The 23,645-nt window shown below is 36.6% G+C and overlaps 1 protein-coding gene across 1 annotated transcript in view; it reads left to right on the forward strand.

Moving 5' to 3' along the window:
* LOC119967409 (transcription factor GATA-4-like) overlaps positions 1–22,788 on the forward strand; it is a 38,700-nt gene extending 15,912 nt beyond the window's left edge. The window contains exons 3-6 of the mRNA XM_038799930.1: positions 2,043–2,168; positions 15,533–15,620; positions 20,513–20,637; positions 22,158–22,788. Coding sequence (XP_038655858.1) covers positions 2,043–2,168; positions 15,533–15,620; positions 20,513–20,637; positions 22,158–22,295 — 477 coding nt within the window. The 3' untranslated portion in view covers positions 22,296–22,788. The remainder of the gene's footprint in view (positions 1–2,042; positions 2,169–15,532; positions 15,621–20,512; positions 20,638–22,157) is intronic.
* Positions 22,789–23,645: the final 857 nt, after the last annotated feature.

A 23,645-nucleotide genomic window follows, 5' to 3' on the forward strand; every position in this document is an offset into this window, starting at 1 on the left:
TGATATGGCTCCTGCTTTGGAGGGATAGTAAAAGCAAACCTAGTCATAAAGATAGTTCACTACAGCATTGGAGAGAGTTAACTTCTCAATGTTTAAAATCCCGGAGATTTGGTCAGCAATGTCTTTGAGCGCAGGTAGATACAACAGAGCTCCGCCAAACACTTTCCTTTTAAAAACGTAAATTAATATAATTTAACTGAATAACGTGATGACTCTGATATTCGGATTCGCTGAAAGCGCTTATTTTAAACTGGCGATTGCAAATGTTTAAGATCATCAGTTTATCCATTAGTTGTCGCCCTGGTAAAAGGCTGCAGGGATTTCACTCACACGTTGAAAGTAGGGTTTTAAGCCTCTGGTTTATTGCTTGGATAGCTGCCTTTATAAAATGACTGTGAAATGTAATCTGGACTAGCTTTGCTTGTCCGGCTGCTGACTCGAATGTGTGTTCAGCGTGATATCAACATATTAGTGTGGTACCAGTGGTACAATATCCACATGTCCGTCACCCAGCTAACAAGCTGGAGATTAAACACTTCACTGTTTGCCTATATTGTTACTTTCTCGCCGGCCGCTTCGACAAGTTGAGGGATCCGGACACGCAGCTCAAATATGTGCACAGTGCGATTCCATGACCACACCCACTGAATGGGAAAACAAGATATTATTTAGTCAATTATTGATTCATTGTCGACCCAGTTGTGAGATTGCGTTGTCCCACCTGTCCTGGTTCAGACAGGACAAATCCGCTTTCACTATATGTATAGAAAACGGGAGTCCACATTGCCTCTCCCGCCCTTAAAACGTGCGAATGCATTTTATTTCTTTCGTTATGATAATCAGCAACGGGACACAGAGGCTACCATCCTACCCGGCCTCTTCCGGGTTTAGAAGGCAACATGAAGCCCAATTCTAATGAGATGAACATCTGCAAATTACTGCCATCCCTTACTGGGCCAATTCGATATCCCAGTGTGATTGGCCAACATGGGGGAGAGCAAATTAAAGAGGGAGAAACAGCTATTATTTTAATAATCTCCACACCATTATTTGAATGAGAGATTTGCAAGCTACATTTTTTTTCGGAAATATGATTGGTTTGTCGGGGGAATTTTGCGTTGGAATTGAGAGAGAGGAACAATCTAAGGCTTTAGATGATATAAATATTTATATAATACAAATTTATTCTCTCCTATTAAAGAAAACTAACCGATATTTCAACCAAATGCACGCGTCTGCTGAAGAGAAATAGTTCCAAGATTGTTTCGGTTTTAAACAATTGATTTACCAGTTCAATTTGGACTGAAAGTTTCCCCTCTCCTCTGGAATAAGCGTTTCCTGAAATTATGTATATCACATCTGCATTCTTTCAAATCTTTCAGTTTGTGTTCGGACAGCTGATAAATGGGACGAATGCAACAATAATCACATGACACGAACGGTCCCGCTCCCGAATCCACATGTGACTTGGTTATTACTGACCAACAATGGGGAAGCATCAACTATCAGTAACTTCTTCATAAATTACTGTTTCGCTAACCCTCCTTGGGACAACATAGCTGCTCCCTCAGCCCGCAATCCTCCACCCTCGTGGATAGCCAGTTAAAAAAAACATATCCTTCACAAAGGCCCCAAACCATTATTAAAGGCTAACAACCACTATTCATGGTCTTTACTTATTAAGCAATAGTCAATATTAAGGTATATTATCCTGACTGACAGGCGAAATGATTTAAGGATGAGAGCAAAGGTCTAATTTGTTATTCTGTCAATACGTTAGGAAACAATTTGAACGTTTCTTGAGCTCAGGCAATCTGTGGTGCTAAAGGTTATTGCTAACCAAGGAGCCAATAGAAAGGCAAGATTCCCAGAGAGACTGCACAACAGTGAATTCAACGCTCTTCATTCTGGAGATTAAAGTTCCACCACCCATAACACGCAAACCCCAGCTGTCTGGAAGAGATGGTGGTTCAATTGTGTGTTTTAGAAATAAAATAAAATCTTGTTATTTATGGTTAGTAATGCTGCTTTTTCTCTGGTAGTCGGCATCTCGGAGAGAAGGGCTCTCCTGCTCGAACTGTCACACCACTACCACCACCTTGTGGCGACGTAATGCGGAGGGAGAGCCTGTCTGTAATGCCTGTGGACTGTATATGAAGCTCCATGGGGTAAGTAGACGCAAAGGCCAGATTTACTCTTCAGAAGCGTGTCAACCATAAGAGAGCCCAGATCTGTGTAACCCCGCCACATGAAAAAATATGAAAATCGCATATTGTCACTTCAAATGAAGTTACTGTGAAAAGCCCCTAGTCGCCACATTCCGGCGTCTGTTCAGGGAGGCTGATATGGGAATTGAACCCGTGCTGCTGGCCTGCCTGGGTCTGCTTTAAAAGCCAGCTATTTAGCCCACTTAGAAAGAATCAGTGTTGCTGGCCAGAAATTCATTCAACAAACGCTTCGTCTACAGAGGGAACTAGAAATTGAATAAAATGTTTTTTTTCTCTCTCCTTTTAATGGGATATTCACTGTTCTTTAACTTTACATTCAAATGCCAAACACATAGAACTTCTTTTGTTTATTGATCAGTTTCTTATACTTTCTCCTCCTGTGATATATCCGTGGAATCAACCAAAGAAACTCTTAAGAAATTTTATTTACTAAATTGATGGGGCTGGTTTAGCTCACTGGGCTAAATCGCTGGCTTTTAAAGCAGACCAAGCAGGCCAGCAGCACGGTTCGATTCCCGTTCCAGCCTCCCCGGACAGGTGCCGGAATGTGGCGACTAGGGGCTTTTCACAGTAACTTCATTGAAGTCTACTCGTGACAATAAGCGATTTTCATTTCATTTCATTTCATGTCAGATTTATCGTCAGATGTATAGGTATTACCAACTAAAAATCCTAATTGAATGAACACATCTGGCAGCATTTCTCTAAGTCAGAAGGTTACAGGTTCAATTCCAGTCCAGGGGCTTGAACATGAAACTCCTGCATGACAACAGTAACTACCCTCAAAAAAAGTAGAGCTTTGGGACGTCCTGAGATCATGAAAGGCATAATATAAATGTACGTTTTTTCTTTGACAAAAGCTTATTCTGATGTGGATACAACCAAGATGGGGAAAATCTAGGTTTTCTTTTCCCGTCTGAGTTCAAATTTTAAAAACAGGGATTAAGTCCTTCTGCGCACATGTTATAAAAGCACAGACAGATGCATTTCCTTGAAGTGATGTTTATTCACAAGCCCTGAACCCACCCCCCTTAAATACAAAGGCAACAGTCTGATATAATTTACATCACTTTGTTCCGAAATGGATACAGAAAATATTAGTTACATGGTACCTCCTAATACATAAATAATATTACACCGTAAGGTCACATCAGTCCGGTCTGATCGGTGACATGTTAATAAGCTGTAGGCATCCAAATAACTCACTAAATGACCCAGATTTTCCAGGAGTATTTTTCCATCTTAAGGTAATAATGCTTTGAAGGTATGAACTTTGATTTCTGTTATGGTTCTTTCCGTCACTGCACATACATGTGTGTGCAATCACTGCATATGTGTGCAAATTCACTTTACAAATAAGTGTGAATATGTAAAATCACCAAGTGTGTGTATATAATGTACAAATATGTGTCAGCATACCTTAAAAATCACTCCATATATATGTGTGGGTGTTATATAACATATGTAAAATCACTGTACTGGTGTGTATACATGTAAAATCACTGTATATGTGTGTGTATATATAGTCACTGTACATGTGTGTATACATATATATTCACTGTACATGTGTGTGTATTTTTAAAATATATATTCACTGTATGAGTGTGTGTATATATATATTCACTGTATGTGTGTTTATGTATATACTTATTTGCTACGTGTGCGTGTATATATATTCACTGTATGTGTGTGCGTATATATATTCACTGTACGTGTGTGTATATACATTAACTGTACATGTGTGTGTGTGTATATATACATATATCCACTGTACGTGTGTATATATATATATTCACTGTATGTGTGTGTATATATATTCACTGTACATGTGTGTATATATACATTCACTGTATGTGTGTGTATATATATATACATTCACTGTACATGTGTATATATATATATATCTTCACTGTATGTGTCCATGTGTGTATATATATACACATTGTACATGTACATGTACACTGTACATGTGTGCATATATTCACTGTACATGTGTATATATAAATATATACATTCACTGTACATGTGTGTGTGTATATATATTTATTCACTGTACGTCTGTGTGTGTATATATATATATTCACTGTATGCGTGTGTGTATATATATTCACTATGTGTGTGTATATATGTATATATTCACTGTACATGTGTACATATATATTCACTGTACATGTGTGTGCATATATATATATATATTCACTGTTCATGTGTGTGTATATGTAGACATTCACTATGTGTGTGTGTGTATATATATTCACTGTACCTGTGTGTCTATATATATGTATATATTCACTGCATGTGTGTGTATATACATTCACTGTACGTGTGTGTGTATATATATATATTAACTGTACGTGTGTGTATATAAATATATTCACTACATGTGTGTGTATATATATATATATTTACTGTATGTGTGTGTGTATCTATATATATATTTACTGTACGTGTGTGTGTATGTATATATATATTTACTGAACGTGTCTGTGTATGTATGTATATATATATATATTCACTGTACATGTGTGTGTATATATATATATATTCACTGTTCGTGGGAGTATATATATTCACTGTACGTGTGTGCGCATTTATATATTCACTGTATGTGTGTGTATACCTTCACTGTACATGCGTGTGTGTATATATATTCACTATGTGTGTGTATGTGTATGTATATATTCACTGTACATGTGTGTACATATATATTCACTGTACGTGTGTGTGTGCATATATATATATTCACTGTACGTGTGTGTGTATATGTAGATATTCACTACGCGTGTGTCTATATATATTCACTGTACCTGTGTGTGTAAATATATATATTCACTGCATGTGTCTGTGGATATATATTCACTGTACATATGTGTATATATATATATTCACTGTACATGTGTGTATATAAATATATTCACTGTATGTGCGTGTATATAAATATATTCACTGCACATGAGTGTATATAAATATATTCACTGTATGTGTGTGTATATAAATATATTCACTGTGCGTGTGTGTATATAAATATATTTACTGTACCTGTGTGTATATAAATATATTCACTACGTGTGTGTGTATATATATATTTACTGTACGTGTCTGTGTGTATATATATATATTTACTGTACGTGTGTGTGTATGTATGTATATATATATATTTACTGAACGTGTCTGTGTGTGTATATATATATTCACTGGTCATGTGTGTGTATATATATTCACTGTACGTGTGTGCGCATTTATATATTCACTGTACGTGTGTATACATTCACTGTACATGTGTGTGTATATATATATTCACTGTACGTGTGTGTATATACATATATATCTTCACTGTATGTGTACATGTGTATATATATATATATACACTGTACATCTACATGTACAGTGTACGTGTGTGAACATATTCACTGTACGTGTGTATATATAAATATATATATTCACTGTTCGTGTGTGTGTATATGTAGATATTCACTGTGTGTGTGTATATATATTCACTGTACCCATGTGTGTATATATATATATATACACTGCATGTGTGTGTATATATATTCACTGTACGTGTGTGTGTGTGTATTTATATATATATATTCACTGTACGTGTGTGTATATAAATATATTCACTATATGTGTGTGTGTATATATATATTTACTGAACGTGTCTGTGTATGTATATATATATTCACTGTACATGTGTGTATATATATATATATTCACTGTTCGTGTGTGTGTATATATATTCACTGTACATGTGTGCGCATTTATATATTCACTGTACGTGTGTGTGTGTGTATACATTCACTATACATATGTGTGTATATATATATTCATTGTATGTGTGTGTGTGTATATATATCTTCACTGTATGTGTACATGTGTGTATATATACACACACTATACACCTACATGTACACTGTACATGTGTGCATATATTCACTGGACGTGTGTATATATAAATATATATATTCACTGTACATGTGTGTATATATATTTACAGTACGCATGTGTGTGTATATATATATATATATATGTTCACAGTACGTGTGTGTGTATATTCACTGTACGAGTGTGTGTCTACATATATATATTTACTCACTGTACGTGTGTATATATATTCACTGTACGTGTGTGTGTATGTATACATTTACTACGTGTGTTTGTATATATATTCACTGTACCTGTCTGTGTGTGTGTTTATATATATATACTGTATATACTGTATGTGTGTGTACATATATATTCACTGTGTGTGTGTGTTTATATGTACATTTACTGCACGTGTGTGTGTGTGTATATATAGTCACTGCATGTGAGTGTATATATATTCACTGTACTAGTGTGCGTATATATATATATATATTCACTGTACATGTGTGTATATAAATATATTCACCGTATGTGTGTGTATATAAATATATTCACTACGTGTGTGTGTGTATATATATTTACTGAACGTGTCTGTGTGTATATATATATATTTACTGTACGTGTGTGTGTATGTATGTATATATATATATTTACTGAACGTGTCTGTGCGTGTATATATATATTCACTGTTCATGTGTGTGTATATATATTCACTGTACGTGTGTGTGCATTTATATATTCACTGTACGTGTGTGTATATACATATATATCTTCACTGTATGTGTACATGTGTATATATATATATATACACACTGTACATCTACATGTACAGTGTACATGTGTGAACATATTCACTGTACATGTGTATATATAAATATATATATTCACTGTTCGTGTGTGTGTATATGTAGATATTCACTGTGTGTGTGTATATATATTCACTGTACCCATGTGTGTATATATATATATATACACTCCATGTGTGTGTATATATATTCACTGTACGTGTGTGTGTGTATTTATATATATATTCACTGTACATGTGTGTATATAAATATATTCACTGTACGTGTGTGTATATAAATATATTCACTATATGTGTGTGTGTATATATATATTTACTGTATGTGTGTGTGTATATATATATATATTTACTGTACATGTGTGTTTATGTATATATATATATATTTACTGAACGTGTCTGTGTATGTATATATATATTCACTGTACATGTGTGTATATATATATATTCACTGTTCGTGTGTGTGTATATATATTCACTGTACATGTGTGCGCATTTATATATTCACTGTACGTGTGTGTGTATGCATTCGCTATACATATGTGTGTATATATATATTCACTGTATGTGTGTGTGTGTGTATATATATCTTCACTGTATGTGTACATGTGTGTATATATACACACACTATACACCTACATGTACACTGTACATGTGTGCATATATTCACTGGACGTGTGTATATATAAATATATATATTCACTGTACATGTGTGTATATATATTTACAGTACGCATGTGTGTATATATATATATATATGTTCACAGTACGTGTGTGTGTATATTCACTGTACGAGTGTGTGTATACATATATATATTTACTCACTGTACGTGTGTATATATATTCACTGTATGCGTTTGTGTATATTTATTCACTATGTGTGTGTATGTATGTGTATATATATATATATTCACTGTACGTGTGTGCATATATATATATTCACTGTACGTGTGTGTGTATGTATACATTCACTACGTGTGTTTGTATATATATTCACTGTACCTGTCTGTGTGTGTGTTTATATATATATACTGTATATACTGTATGTGTGTGTACATATATATTCACTGTGTGTGTGTGTGTGTGTTTATATGTACATTTACTGCACGTGTGTGTGTGTGTGTATATATAGTCACTGCATGTGAGTGTATATATATTCACTGTACTAGTGTGCGTATATATATATATATATTCACTGTACATGTGTGTATATAAATATATTCACCGTATGTGTGTGTATATAAATATATTCACTACGTGTGTGTGTATATATATATTTACTGTATGTGTGTGTGTGTATATATATATATTTACTGAACGTGTCTGTGTATGTATATATATATATATTCACTGTACATGTGTGTGTATATATATTCACTGTGCGTGTGTGTGTGTGTATACATTCACTGTACATGTGTGTGTATATATATATTCACTGTGTGTGTGTTTATATATATATATCTTCACTGTATGTGTACATGTGTGTATATATATACACTGTACATCTACATGTACACTGTACATGTGTGCATATAATCACTGTATGTGTGTATATATAAATATATATATTCACTGTTCATGTGTGTATATATGTAGATATTCACTATGTGTGTGTGTGTTCACTGTATTCACTGTACCTGTGTGTCTATATATATATATATATATATATATTCACTGCATGTGTGTGTATATATATTCACTGTACATGTGTATATATAAATATATATATTCACTCTTCATGTGTATGTATATGTAGATATTCACTATGTGTGTGTGCGTGTATATGTATTCACTGTACCTGTGTGTCTATATATATATACACTGCATGTGTGTGTATATATATTCACTGTACGTGTGTGTGTGTGTGTGTGTATATATATATATATTCACTGTATGTGTGTATATATAAATATATATATTCACTGTTCATGTGTGTATATATGTAGATATTCACTATGTGTGTGTGTATATATATATTCACTGTACCTGTGTGTCTATATATATATATATATATATATATATATTCACTGCATGTGTGTGTGTATATATTCACTGTACATCTACATGTACACTGTACATGTGTGCATATAATCACTGTATGTGTGTATATATAAATATATATATTCACTGTTCATGTGTGTATATATGTAGATATTCACTATGTGTGTGTGTGTTCACTGTATTCACTGTACCTGTGTGTCTATATATATATATATATATTCACTGCATGTGTGTGTATATATATTCACTGTACATGTGTATATATAAATATATATATTCACTCTTCATGTGTATGTATATGTAGATATTCACTATGCGTGTGTGTGTGTATATATATTCACTGTACCTGTGTGTCAATATATATATACACTGCATGTGTGTGTATATATTCACTGTACGTGTGTGTGTGTGTGTATATATATATATTCACTGTATGTGTGTATATATAAATATATATATTCACTGTTCATGTGTGTATATATGTAGATATTCACTATGTGTGTGTGTGTATATATATTCACTGTACCTGTGTGTCTATATATATATATATATATATATATTCACTGCATGTGTGTGTATATATATTCACTGTACATGTGTATATATAAATATATATATTCACTGTTCATGTGTGTGTATATGTAGATATTCACTATGTGTGTGTATATATATTCACTGTACGTGTGTCTATATATATATATATATATTCACTGCATGTGTGTGTATATATATTCACTGTACGTGTGTGTGTGTATATATATATATTCACTGTACGTGTGTGTATATAAATATATTCACTGTACGTGTGTGTATATAAATATATTCACTACGTGTGTGTGTGTATATATATATATATATATTTACTGTATGTGTGTGTGTGTGTGTATATATATATATATATATATTTACTGTACGTGTGTATGTATATATATAATTTACTGAACGTGTCTGTGTATGTATGTATATATATATATATTCACTGTACATGTGTGTGTATATATATATATTCACTGTTCGTGTGTGTGTGTATATATATTCACTGTACGTGTGCGCGCATTTATATATACACTGTACGTGTGTGTGTGTATACATTCACTGTACATGTGTGTGTATATATATATTCACTGTACGTGTGTGTGTTTATATATATCTTCACTGTTTGTGTACATGTGTGTGTATATATATATATATACACACTGTGCATCTACATGTACACTGTACATATGTGCATATATTCACTGTATGTGTGTATATATAAACATATATATTCACTGTACATGTGTGTATATATATTTACAGTACGCATTTGTGTATATATATATATATGTTCACAGTGCGTTTGTGTGTGTGTATATTCACTGTACGTGTGTGTGCGTGTATATATATATATATATATACTCACTGTACGTGTGTATGTATATTCACTGTATGCGTGTGTGTATATATTCACTACATGTGTGTATGTATATATATATATTCACTGTACGTGTGTGCATATATATATATTCACTGTACGTGTGTGTGTATATGTATATATTCACTACGTGTGTGTGTATATATATTCACTGTACCTGTCTGTGTGTGTGTTTATATGTATATATATATTCACTGCCTGTGTGTGTGTATATATATCTACCGTACGTGTGTGTGTGTGTATATATATATATATTCGCTGTACGTGTGTGTATATAAATATATTCACTGTACGTGTGTGTATATAAATATATTCACTACGTGTGTGTGTATATATATATATATTTACTGTATGTGTGTGTGTATATATATATATTTACTGTACGTGTGTGTGTATGTATATATATATATTTACTGAACGTGTCTGTGTATGTATGTATATATATATTCACTGTACATGTGTGTGTGTGTATATATATATTCACTGTTTGTGTGTGTGTATATATATTCACTGTACGTGTGCGCGCATTTATATATTCACTGTATGTGTGTGTGTGTATACATTCACTGTACATGTGTGTGTATATATATATATTCACTGTACGTGTGTGTGTATATATATATCTTCACTGTTTGTGTACATGTGTGTATATATATATATTTACACACTGTACATCTACATGTACACTGTACATGTGTGCATATATTCACTGTATGTGTGTATATATAAACATATATATTCACTGTACATGAGTGTATATATATTTACAGTACGTATTTGTGTATATATATGTGTTCACAGTACGTGTGTGTGTGTGTATATTCACTGTACGTGTGTGTGTATATATATATATACTCACTGTACGTGTGTATGTATATTCACTGTATGCGTGTGTGTATATATATTCACTACATGTGTGTATGTATATATATATATTCACTGTACGTGTGTGCATATATATATATTCACTGTACGTGTGTGTGTATATGTATATATTCACTACGTGTGTGTGTATATATATTCACTGTACCTGTCTGTGTGTGTGTTTATATATATATATATTCACTGCCTGTGTGTGTGTATTTATATCTACCGTACGTGTGTGTGTATATATATTCGCTGTACGTGTGTGTATATAAATATATTCACTGTACGTGTGTGTATATAAATATATTCACTACGTGTGTGTTAATATATATATATTTACTGTATGTGTGTGTGTATATATATATATATATATATTTACTGTACGTGTGTGTGTATGTATATATATATATTTACTGAACGTGTCTGTGTATGTATGTATATATATATTCACTGTACATGTGTGTGTGTATATATATATTCACTGTTTGTGTGTATATATATTCACTGTACGTGTGCGCGCATTTATATATTCACTGTACGTGTGTGTGTATACATTCACTGTACATGTGTGTGTGTATATATATTCACTGTACGTGTGTGTGTATATATATATCTTCACTGTTTGTGTACATGTGTGTATATATATATATATTTACACACTGTACATCTACATGTACACTGTACACGTGTGCATATATTCACTGTATGTGTGTATATATAAACATATATATTCACTGTACATGTGTGTATATATATTTACAGTACGTATTTGTGTATATATATATGTGTGTTCACAGTACGTGTGTGTGTGTGTATATTCACTGTACGTGTGTGTGTGTATATATATATATATATACTCACTGTACGTGTGTATGTATATTCACTGTATGCGTGTGTGTATATATATTCACTACATGTGTGTATGTATATATATATATATTCACTGTACGTGTGTGCATATATATATATTCACTGTACGTGTGTGTGTATATGTATATATTCACTACGTGTGTGTGTATATATATTCACTGTACCTGTCTGTGTGTGTGTTTATATTTATATATATTCACTGCATGTGTGTGTGTATATATATCTACCGTACGTGTCTGTATATATATTCACTGTACGTGTGTGTGTGTCTGTATATACATTCACTGTATGTGTGTGTGTATATATATTCACTGTATGTGTGTGTGTGTTTATATATACATTTACTGCACATGTGTGTGTGTGTATATATATACATTCACTGTACATATATATATATCTTCACTGTATGTGTCCGTGTGTATATATACACACTGTACATGTACACTGTACATGTATGCATATATTCACTGTACATGTGTATATATGAATATATATATTCACTGTACGTGTGTGTTATTATATATTCACTATACGTTTGTGTGTATATATATAAATTCACTGTACATGTGTGTGTGTGTATCTATATATACCTTTATTCACTGTACATGTGTGTATATATATATATTCACTGTATGCGTGTGTGTATATATATTCACTATGTGTGTGTATGTATATATATATATTCACTGTACATGTGTACATATATATTCACTGTACGTGTGTGTGCATATATATATATATTCACTGTACGTGTGTGTGTATATGTAGATATTCACTATGTGTGTGTGTATATATATATATTCACTGTACCTGTGTGTGTGTGTATATATATAGAACATAGAACATAGAACAGTACAGCACAGAACAGGCCCTTCGGCCCTCAATGTTGTGCCGAGCCATGATCACCCTACTCAAACCCACGTATCCACCCTATACCCGTAACCCAACAACTCCCCCCCTTAACCTTACTATTAGGACACTACGGGCAATTTAGCATGGCCAAACCACCTAACCCACACATCTTTGGACTGTGGGAGGAAACCGGAGCACCCGGAGGAAACCCACGCACACAGGGGGAGGACGTGCAGACTCCACACAGACAGTGACCCAGCCGGGAATCGAACCTGGGACCCTGGAGCTGTGAAGCATTTATGCTAACCACCATGCTACCCTGCTGCCCCCACCATGCTACCCTGCTGCCCCATATGCTGCTACTGTATATGCCCCTGCTGCTACTGTATATATATATATATTCACTGCATGTGTGTGTGTGTATATATATTCACTGTACATGTGTGTGTGTGTATATATATATATATATATTTACTGTATGTGTGTGTGTATATAAATATATTCACTGTATGTGTGTGTGTATACATATATATATTCACTGTATGTGTACATGTGTATATATATACACACTGTACATGTACACTGTACATGTGTTCATATATTCACTGTACGTGTGTATATATAAATATATATATTCACCGTACATGTGTGTATATATATTTACAGTACACATATGTGTATATATATATTCACAGTACATGTGTGTATGTGTATATTCACTGTACATGTGTGTATATATACATTCACTGTACATGTGTATGTATTTATATATATATATATTTATTCACTGTACGTGTGTATATATATATATTCACTGTATGCGTGTGTGTATATATATTCACTGTATGTGTATGTATATATATATATTCACTGTACGTGTGTGTGCATATATATATTCACTGTACGTGTGTGTGTGTATGTATATATTCACTATGTGTGTGTGTATATATATTCACTGTACCTGAGTGTGTGTGTGTGTTTATATATATATATATATATTCACTGCATGTGTGTGTGTGTATATATTCACTGTACGTGTGTGTGTATATATATATTCACTGTCTGTGTGTGTATATAAATATATTCACTGTACGTGTGTGTATATAAATATATTCACTACATGTGTGTGTATATATATATTTACTGTACATGTGTGTGCGTATATATATTCACTGTACGTGTGTGTATATACATTGACTGCATGTGTGTGTGTGTATATATATATATATATATACATTCACTGTATGTGTGTATATATATTCACTGTATGTGTGTGTTTATATATACATTCACTGTACATGTGTGAATATAAATATATTCACTACGTGTGTGCGTATATATATATTTACTGTATGTGTGTGTATATATATATATATATATATATTCTACGTGTCTGTGTATGTATATATATATATATACTGAATGTGTCTGTATGTATATATATATATATTCACTGTACGTGTGTGTATATATATATATACATTCACTGTTCGTGTGTGTATATATATTCACTGTACGCGTGTGTGTATATATATATATATTCACTGTACATGTGTTGTGTGGGGTTACTGGTTTATGGGGATAGGGTGGAGGTGTTGACCTCGGGTAGGGTGCTCTTTCCAAGAGCCGATGCAGACTCGATGGGCCGAGTGGTCTCCTTCTGCACTGTAAATTCTATGATGTGTGTATGTGTAAGTGTCATACACACTGTGCGTGTGCATTATATTCACTGTACATGTGTGTAAATACATATATATTCACTGTACCTGTGTATATATATATATAAATTCACTGTTTTGTGTATATATATATTCGCTGTACATGTGTGTGTGTGTATATATATATATATTCACTGTACCCGTGTGTGTGTATGAATGGGTATATGTATATCACTGTGCATTAATGCGTGTGTGTGTGTGTATATATATTCACTGTGCGTGTGTGTGTGTGTATATATTCACTGTGCGTGTGTGTATATATATATATTCACTGTATGTGTGTGTATGTATATATATTCACTGTACGTGTGTGTGTGTGTATATTTTCACTGTATGTGTGTCTATATATATTCACTGTATGTATGTATATATATATATTCACTGTATATGCATGTATATATATATATTCACTGTACATGTGTGTGTGTGTATACATTCACTGTACATGTGTGTGTATGCATATATATACATTCACTGTACCTGTGTGTGTGTATATATATATTCACTGTGCATGTGTATATATTCACTGTATGTGCTTGTGTGTATCTTCACTGAATGTGTATATATATATATATATATATATTTATATATATATACAGTGAATATAAAATCACTCTACATGGTGTATGTATATAATATATATATTATAATCATTGTACATGTGTGTGGCTGTGTGTGTATATGTACTTGTGTGTGTGTGAATACTCCCTGTGTGTGTGTGTATATATGTATAATCACTGTACTTTTGTGTATATAATCATTGTGCATGTGTGTGTGTTTGTAAAATCACTGTACATGTGAGGGATAAAAAATATATATATATATATCACTATTAATGTGTGTGTGTGAATGTATGTTTACATATGGATCTAATATATAGTTTTGCTTATCAAGCTCTCATTTCATTTGGCAGATACCGCGACCTTTAGCAATGAAAAAAGAGGGAATTCAGACCAGGAAACGGAAACCAAAGATCGTGAACAAAGACACTCCTCCTGCAGGTGTACAATAGTCTCCAGTGCGGATGGCTTTTATTATGCAATCTTTTCAGCTTTTCTGCTAAGTCATTGAGAGTCCGTAGAGTCATCTGTGAAAATGCACTGGTAAAATGTGTCAACCAGCAGGGAGCTTTCATTGCATATTATTTTTTTAAACAACTTGTTCCTTAAAGGCATTTCACGCAGCAATTCGTCACTGTGGGCAAGTGTGAGGAAGTCTTTCGTGACTTACGTGATTCAAAGTCTACAAATACTTAAACGGAAAGAACAGATGTTGGCACAGATCATTTAATTAAATCAGAGGGTACTTCTTTTCATAGAATCTCTACAGTGCAGAAGGAGGCCTTTTGGCCCATCGAGTCTGGACTGACACTTGGAAAGAGTATCCTGCCTAGGCCCACACCCTGACCCTATCCTTGTAAACCCACCTAACTTTTTTTTGGACACCAATAAGCCATTTGGCATGGCCAATCCACCTAATCTGCACATCTTTGTACTGTGGGAGGAAACCAGAGCACCCGGAGGAAACCCACACCACGGGGATAAAGTGCAAACTCCACACAGTCACCCAAGGCCGGAATTGAACCCGGGTCCCTGGCGCTGTGAGGCAGTAGTGCTAACTGCCCCAGACAGATTAGTGGCTGTTACAGAGTTAATTTTCTAAAGGCCTTGTATATGAATCTATACTTATATGCTTTCTCTGACTCTTAAATGGGCTAAAATGGGTTGAAAACAGTATGTCCATGTTAGGGGAGGGTTGTTCATATTTTAAATATCTGGAAGCTCAATCGTTGAGCACGTTCAAGACAGATCAAATTGATTCCTGGATACTAGTAATATCATGGGATATGGAGCTAGGTGGGAAAGTGGTGGTGTAGTAACTGATTAGCCATAATCTAATTGAATGGGCTCAATGGACCGAATGGCCTACTCCTGCTTCTATTTCCAATGAGCTATTCAGCCAAGCAGGGTAAGAGAGACAGGTGGCACCAGCAGTCCCAGGGCACCAACCTGCGAAGGGGTTGAATCCCAAAGCCTCAGGTATCTCAGGAACCTGCACATTAGAACAAGTCTTACTATCTTGCTTTAATATACAGATTTGCCAGAAGTGATCCTGCCCATTGTGGGAGGGATTCGCATTGCATTGAATCTCACGAGGCATTGAGAGCTGGTCAAATCCCAAGAGCTGGGTTTCCTGCTTTTCAATGGGCACTTTGCGCTTAGGTGAGCTGTTTTTCCAGTGCAGCATGGCTGTTGGATCGCGTCCAATATTCCAGGTGCAGTCTCATCAAGGCCCTGTATAATTGTAGCAAGGCGTCCTTGCTCCTGTACTCAAATCCGCTTCCTGTGAAGGCCAACATATCATTTTCCTTCTTTACCATTGCTGCACCTGCATGCTTAACTTCAGTGACAGGTGTACAAGGACACCCAGGTCTCGTTGCACATTTCACTTTCAATCTGTAGCCATTCAGATTATCTGCCTTCCTGTTTTTGCTACAAAATGGATAGCCTCCCATTTATCCACATTGTACTGCATCTGCCCACTCACTCAACTTGTTCAAATCACACTGAAGTATCTCTGCATCCTCCTCACAGCTCATCCTCTCATTCAGATTGGTGTCATCTGCAAATTTGGAGATATTGCACTTAGTTCCCTTCCCTCAATTAAGTAATTAGATATGTTGTGAACAGTTGCGGACCTGGCACTGATCCCTGCAGTACCCCACTAGTCACTGCTTGCCATTTGGAAAAAGGCCCATTTATTCCTACTTTGTTTCCTGTCTGCTAAGCAGTTTTCTATCCACCTCGATACATTACCCCCGGTCCTAGCCATTTTAATTTTACACGCTAGCCTCCTATGTGAGACTTTGTCGAAAGCCTCCTGAAAGTCCAAATAAACCACACCACTGGCTCCTCCTCATCAACTCTACTGGTTACATCCTCGAAGAATTCCTGTGGATTTGTCATGCATGATTTCTCTTTCGTAAATCCATGCTTACTGTCAGATCCCATCACTGCTCTGCTATTAAACCTTTGAAAATGGCCTCGAGCATTTTCTCCACTATTGATGTCATGCTGACTAGTCTAAAATTCTCTGTTTTCTCTCTACCACCCTTTTTAAACAGTGTGGTTACAATCTCCAAGAACTGTTCCAGAGTCTATAGAATCTTGGAAGATGACCGCCAATGCTTCCACTACTTTTAGAGCCACTTCCTTAAATACTCTGGGATGTAGATTATCAGGCCCTGGGGATTTATCAGCCTTCAAACCGATCAATTTCCTCAACATAATTTCCCTACTAATACTGATTTCCTTCCAGTCCTCCCTCTCTCTAAACTATGTGTTCCCCAACATTTCTGGTACGTAGGGCCTCGGTTTATCATCACATCTGAAAGACAGCGCGGGATTTTCCACTCCCCACGCGGGAGAATCGCGGGAGGGGCCCCTGACAAAATCCCCCCCCACCCCCACCCCCCGATCGGAAGAATCGCCGCTCGCCGTTTTTCACGGCGAACGGCGATTCTCCGACCCGGATGGGCCGAGCGGCCTGCCATTCGCGGCTGTTTCACGATGGCGGCAAACACACCTGGTCGCTGCCGTCGTGAAACGGGAGTGAGAAGCCCGTTTGGGGCTTGTAGGTGGCCTAGAAAGGAAAGAGCACCATGACTGTGCTCAGGAGGGGACAGGCCCGCCATCGGTGCCCACCGATCGTCGGGCCGGCGTCCAAATCGGTCGCACTATTACCCCTCCACCGCCCCGCAAGATCAAGCCGACACGTCTTGCGGGACGGCTGTGGGGAAAGACGGCCACCGCGCATGCGCGGGTTCGTGCCGTCAGCGTCATGACGTCAGCCGCGCATGCGCGAGTTGGAGCCGGACAACCTGCGCATGCGCGGCTGACGTCATTAGGTGCGCCGGCTGCGTGATTCTCGGCGCGACGCCCCCGCGGCCGAGATTTATGGAGCGCCGCTCCTAGCCCCGCCGGGAGGGGAGAATAGGGGGCAAGGAGCGGCCTCCCAGGCCGTCGTGAAACTCGGCCGAGTTCACGGCGGCCCTCCCGATTTTTCCCGGGAGCGGAGAATTCCGCCCAGCATCTCTGACAGCCTAATGGATAAGGACTTTAATAATTTCCTTAGTATCCCACAAAACACTGTTTTAAAACTGATTTTCTATGATGTGTGCTACTTTGCTCACATAGTAGGAGAACGCAATGGTTCAGATTGCAGCAATGCCAGAGCAACTTTGAATTGAAAACGCTTATTGTCACAAGTAGGCTTCAAATGAAGTTACTGTGAAAAGCCCCTAGTCGCCACATTCTGGCGCCTGTTCGGGGAGGCTGGTACGGGAATATATCCGTGCTGCTGGCCTGCCTTGGTCTGCTTTCAAAGCCAGCTATTTAGCTCTGTGCTAAACCAGCCCCTTAACTTTGTGCTTTTTTTAGCATCTTTTCGTACTCCACACATGCATGTGTGCATGTGCACATGCACGGTTGGAGAGAGTTATTTTCTTACCATAGTTTAGATTATATATTTAAATAAAATCATCTTCCAGCATTGTCATTCATACAGATTAACCTTGGATAAAAGAAAATTACTGCGGATACTGGAATCTGAAACCAAAGAGAAAATGCTGGAAAATCTCAGCAGGCCTGGCAGCACCTGTAGGGAGAGAAAAGAGCTAACGTTTTGAGTCCAGATGATCTTTGTCAAAGCTAAAAGACAGAGAAAGTGGGAAATATTTATACTGTGGAGTGAGAATGAAAGAGGAGTCATAGCCATAGTAACCCAGGGACACGGGTTGCTAACAGCCATAGAAACCAAGGGGAAAGAGTGCAGTCCCCAGAGAGAACAAAAGATGTGAAATGTCAAACAGCAGAGAAACTAACATGCAAGGGTAAACTGTGACAGATGTAGATGTTGGGGGGAGGGGAAGGGGGAAGCAAATGGGAGAAAGGGTAAGGAAAGGTGGTTAAGATGGGGGGGGGTAAATATATATAAAGAAATACAAGAAAGAAAGAAATGGTAAAGGACAGTTAAAATGAAATGGGATGAAAACAAATGTGTCGAGATGGGGTAGAGCTGATCATCTGAAGTTGTTGAATTCGATAGAATTCAATACAGATTAAACTTATTGGACAAATTCAGGGAACAACAGAGTCTAGTACTTAATTCTGAGAAAGGGTCTTGAACCCAAAATGCTAATTTGCCATTTTAATTTACAAATTTTGTTTATTTTTGGTTTAGTTGGCTCTTTAATCTATTGAATAACTTGGTTGAAAACTTATCATCATGTTAATGCATATTAAGGTTTCAGCATCACACCTATCAGTTTAATAATCTGCAGAATAAGCATAATCTCCAAATATTAGGCAGTTATTTCAGAATGTATCACAGCATTTTGTTACCTTTACTGATATGAAGCACTTTTCAAAAAAACTATTTGCTCTTGAACTGAGTGGCTTATCAGGCCATTTCCGAGGTCAATCGACAACATTGCTGTGGGTCTAGAGATTACGACCAGACCAGGTAATAACAGCAGATTTCCTTCCCTGAAGGACATCAGTGAAGGAGATAGGTTTTTACAACAATCATGGTCACCATTACTGAGACTAGCTTTCAATTCCAGCCATTTGTTAAATTGAATTTAAATTCCACCAGCTGCATGGTGGGATTTGAACCCATGTCCCCAGATCATTGCCTTGTCCTCTGGGTTACGAGGTCAGTGACAATATTTCTCTGCTCCCGTCTCCTCAACTGCTCTTTTTCTCAATGTTGTCTCCTTTCAAAAGCCATGTTGTAAGAAACATTTAAATTGAACCTACTGATGAAATGTATTTATTTGTTAGGGTTGCTGTGATGATTGTAAAACTTGAATGCTTCTCTTTTTGTTGTTTAGCACCTTTCTCGAGTCTGCCATCCACCCCCAGTAGCACTGCTGCTGGTGCATTAGAACTTATCACACCAAAGACTGAGCCAGGCCTTTACTCATCTGCATGTAGAGTCCAGACGGTCAGCTCACAGGTAGGATCAGTGAATAGACCTTGTTGTGCTTTCCCTTTATCCAATGTATTCATGAAAAGGCGTCTCAATCGATACATTCATTATAAAAATGGTGTCATGCTACAAGCAACTAAAAGGTAAAAATGCTGGCAGTGAGTTATAACTTCCACCCGTGCTTTGGTTATGCCATGAACAGTTCCAAATTCTAGACACAGGAGGATCACCTTCATATTGAGGAAAGGCATCTGTCTCCGTAGTAGCACAACTGGGCATCTCACTCATTGCCGGAAGTGAAACTGCCACTCGTAGATAGGGTTGACCTTGGCATATGGGCTTTCCACACACCCTGCTGAATGTAACCGCAAAGCCTCGCCAAATATTTCCCACCAATGGCCAGCCTGCTTGACAAGCTGCCTGTTTTGTTTGGCTGGAAATATGCCTTGGAGAAGATATATCAGTAGGGGACGAGTGGAAGTGGCAGGGAAGAGAGCTAGCAGATTTGGACATTGCAGCACAGTGGACCTGATATTATGGGGATGAAGCTGACAACATGGGGAGGAGTGGGATTGGACTTTGTGGGTGGGGAATCCCAATCAATAGGGGCGTTGAGTGTGGGCATCAACCAATTGTATGGGTCCGATCATGTGGATGTGAGCTTTTTTGGTCCAGGGACAAACACCATTGTTTCTCCTGGCCCACAAGCAGCACAATAAAAGTACTTTTCTAACTGATCCAGTCCCTCATGATCCTTGTTGTCTGCGAGGAATGTCAAGGCAGGCTTCCTTGAGTTTAAAATTGTTTTTAAAAATAGTTAAAACTGAGGCGCACCGTTTTCTTTATAAGATATTTTAGTGATCTACCCGCCTCCTGAGAGTGGCATGATTGCCCACCAACTCTCACCACACCCATTCCTGACCATGACCCTCGTCCAGTAACACCGGTGGAGAGTGAGTTGTGTTCAGAATTTAGAACTTTAAAATGTTTACCTTCCCATTCAACCCCAGCCCCAACCATCCACAGTGGTAAATCCCCCTCATATATTAGAAAAGCAGGGCAGCATGGTGGCCTAGTGGTTAGCACAACCGCCTCACGGCGCTGAGGTCCCAGGTTCGATCCCGGCTCTGGGTCACTGTCCGTGTGGAGTTTGCACATTCTCCCCGTGTCTGCGTGGGTTTCGCCCCCACAACCCAAAAATGTGCAAAGTAGGTGGATTGGCCACGTTAAATTGCCCCTTAATTGGAAAAAATAATTGGCTAATCTAAATTTATTTAAAAAAATAATTAAAAAAAAAATATATATTAGAAAAGCTTGAAAATTGGCTGAATTCTCCACTGCATATGAATTCCGATCCATGGAAATAAAAACCCAGAACACTTCTTGGCAAAATAGCACAGGTTAAGAGATTACTGCCACATTTATTTGGGTCAAGATGTTAATACTCTGAGATACTGGTAATACTCTGAGACACTCCAAGCATAACTTAAATTTGCCAACCGCTATGCAGACTCTGCTTTAACAGCTACCATATCCTTTTCTTCCAGGACACATCAATGGTAGGTGGCAATAGCCTTCGCTTCAGCCTTCCAGCTCTGAAACTGACAAACACTAGTGAAGCAGCCACAAGTCGAGATTCCAAGGTGGGAAAACCTTACCCCTGGAGCAGCATGGAACTAGTCTGACACCAAAGAGACCTCCGAAAACTACACAGATGGAGTTTGCAGCTGAAATTCGTTTTATCTGAATGAAAACTGGAAATGATTTTTTTTAAAAAGAAGATAAAAGAATGACAGGAAGCGAAATCAAATGGAATGCTGGATCATATCATGTTCTAAATTTTTTTTAAAGTGAGTGTTACAAAAATGATGTCTTACTACCGAGGCTTAACACCACCTAAATTCACTGTAGGCGGCCTTGGTACATTTCTGATCTAACATTATTAGTAATTAAGTGCCTTTTTTTGGACCACCACTTGCTGTGTGTCTCTAACTTTCCACTTGAAAATGGATATTTTGGAGTGTACTCCCTGGACAGTTGCAGATATGGAACAGTTTAAACAGACCTTGCCTTGGGTAAAAATACAACCGTGTTTCATAGAGAAATTATTTTTTCTTAGTGTAATAGTTCTATATGGATGGTTCAGGCTTAAAATAAAAGCGATTTGTTAAAAATTCAGATGATCTCCCAGCTATTGGTGTCATTCCTACAGTTGGGTATGAATCGTCTGCCACTGAATAATTTCCTTGTGTGCAAACCTTTCCATTCTATTTCCCACAGCTTTTGCAGTATTTACTACTGAAAGAATATTGGAGCATATAATGATACCATTAGTTTATTTGTTTGTGTGTATGTGTGTTCAGGCATACATATGCGTGTGTGTGTGTGTGTGTGTATACATGTGCTGTGGTCCGTGTTTAAGGGATGAAACTGATTAATCCAGCAGTGCTAAACAGGCTTGTAGTAAATCGGTAGCCATTTTTTCATCTTGTCTGATCGTCTTTCTATTGACAATTGCAGAATATTAGGTTATTTTGGAGGCGCATTTTCTTAGTTTCATTGTTGTTTTCACTTAGCTTGAAAAAATTAAAACCTTGGCAATAGTTTCCAAATCAATGGGAAGGAGAATCCCATACAGTAAAAAAAAATTGACTGCTGATTTTGCTATAAGCCTGTTTTGCACAGCTGGGATGGACTGGTTAGGCGTCTATTATATTTTATATAATTAACAACGCAGTTTCCGGAAATGTCATTTTGTTGCATTTCACAGCTCACTTATTGACAAAACGATACTGCACACAATGGTTCATTTTTGAGTCTCCCAGACAGCCTGTTATAATTTGCCAAAAGAAAAGTGAAGCAGGATAGTCTAGAAACTAAATTGAAGTGTGATAATCTGATGTAACATATGGAATGAAGGTAATAGATTCTCCCAGGGAGCAAGACATATCTACCAACAGGCATACATTGAGAAGAGATTACATATAGGGTCACACACCATCTTTACATTGCTGGGAAGAGCTTTATTGACTGAA

The sequence above is a fragment of the Scyliorhinus canicula genome, chromosome 1 (assembly GCF_902713615.1).
Source record: "Scyliorhinus canicula chromosome 1, sScyCan1.1, whole genome shotgun sequence".
Taxonomy (NCBI): domain Eukaryota; kingdom Metazoa; phylum Chordata; class Chondrichthyes; order Carcharhiniformes; family Scyliorhinidae; genus Scyliorhinus; species Scyliorhinus canicula.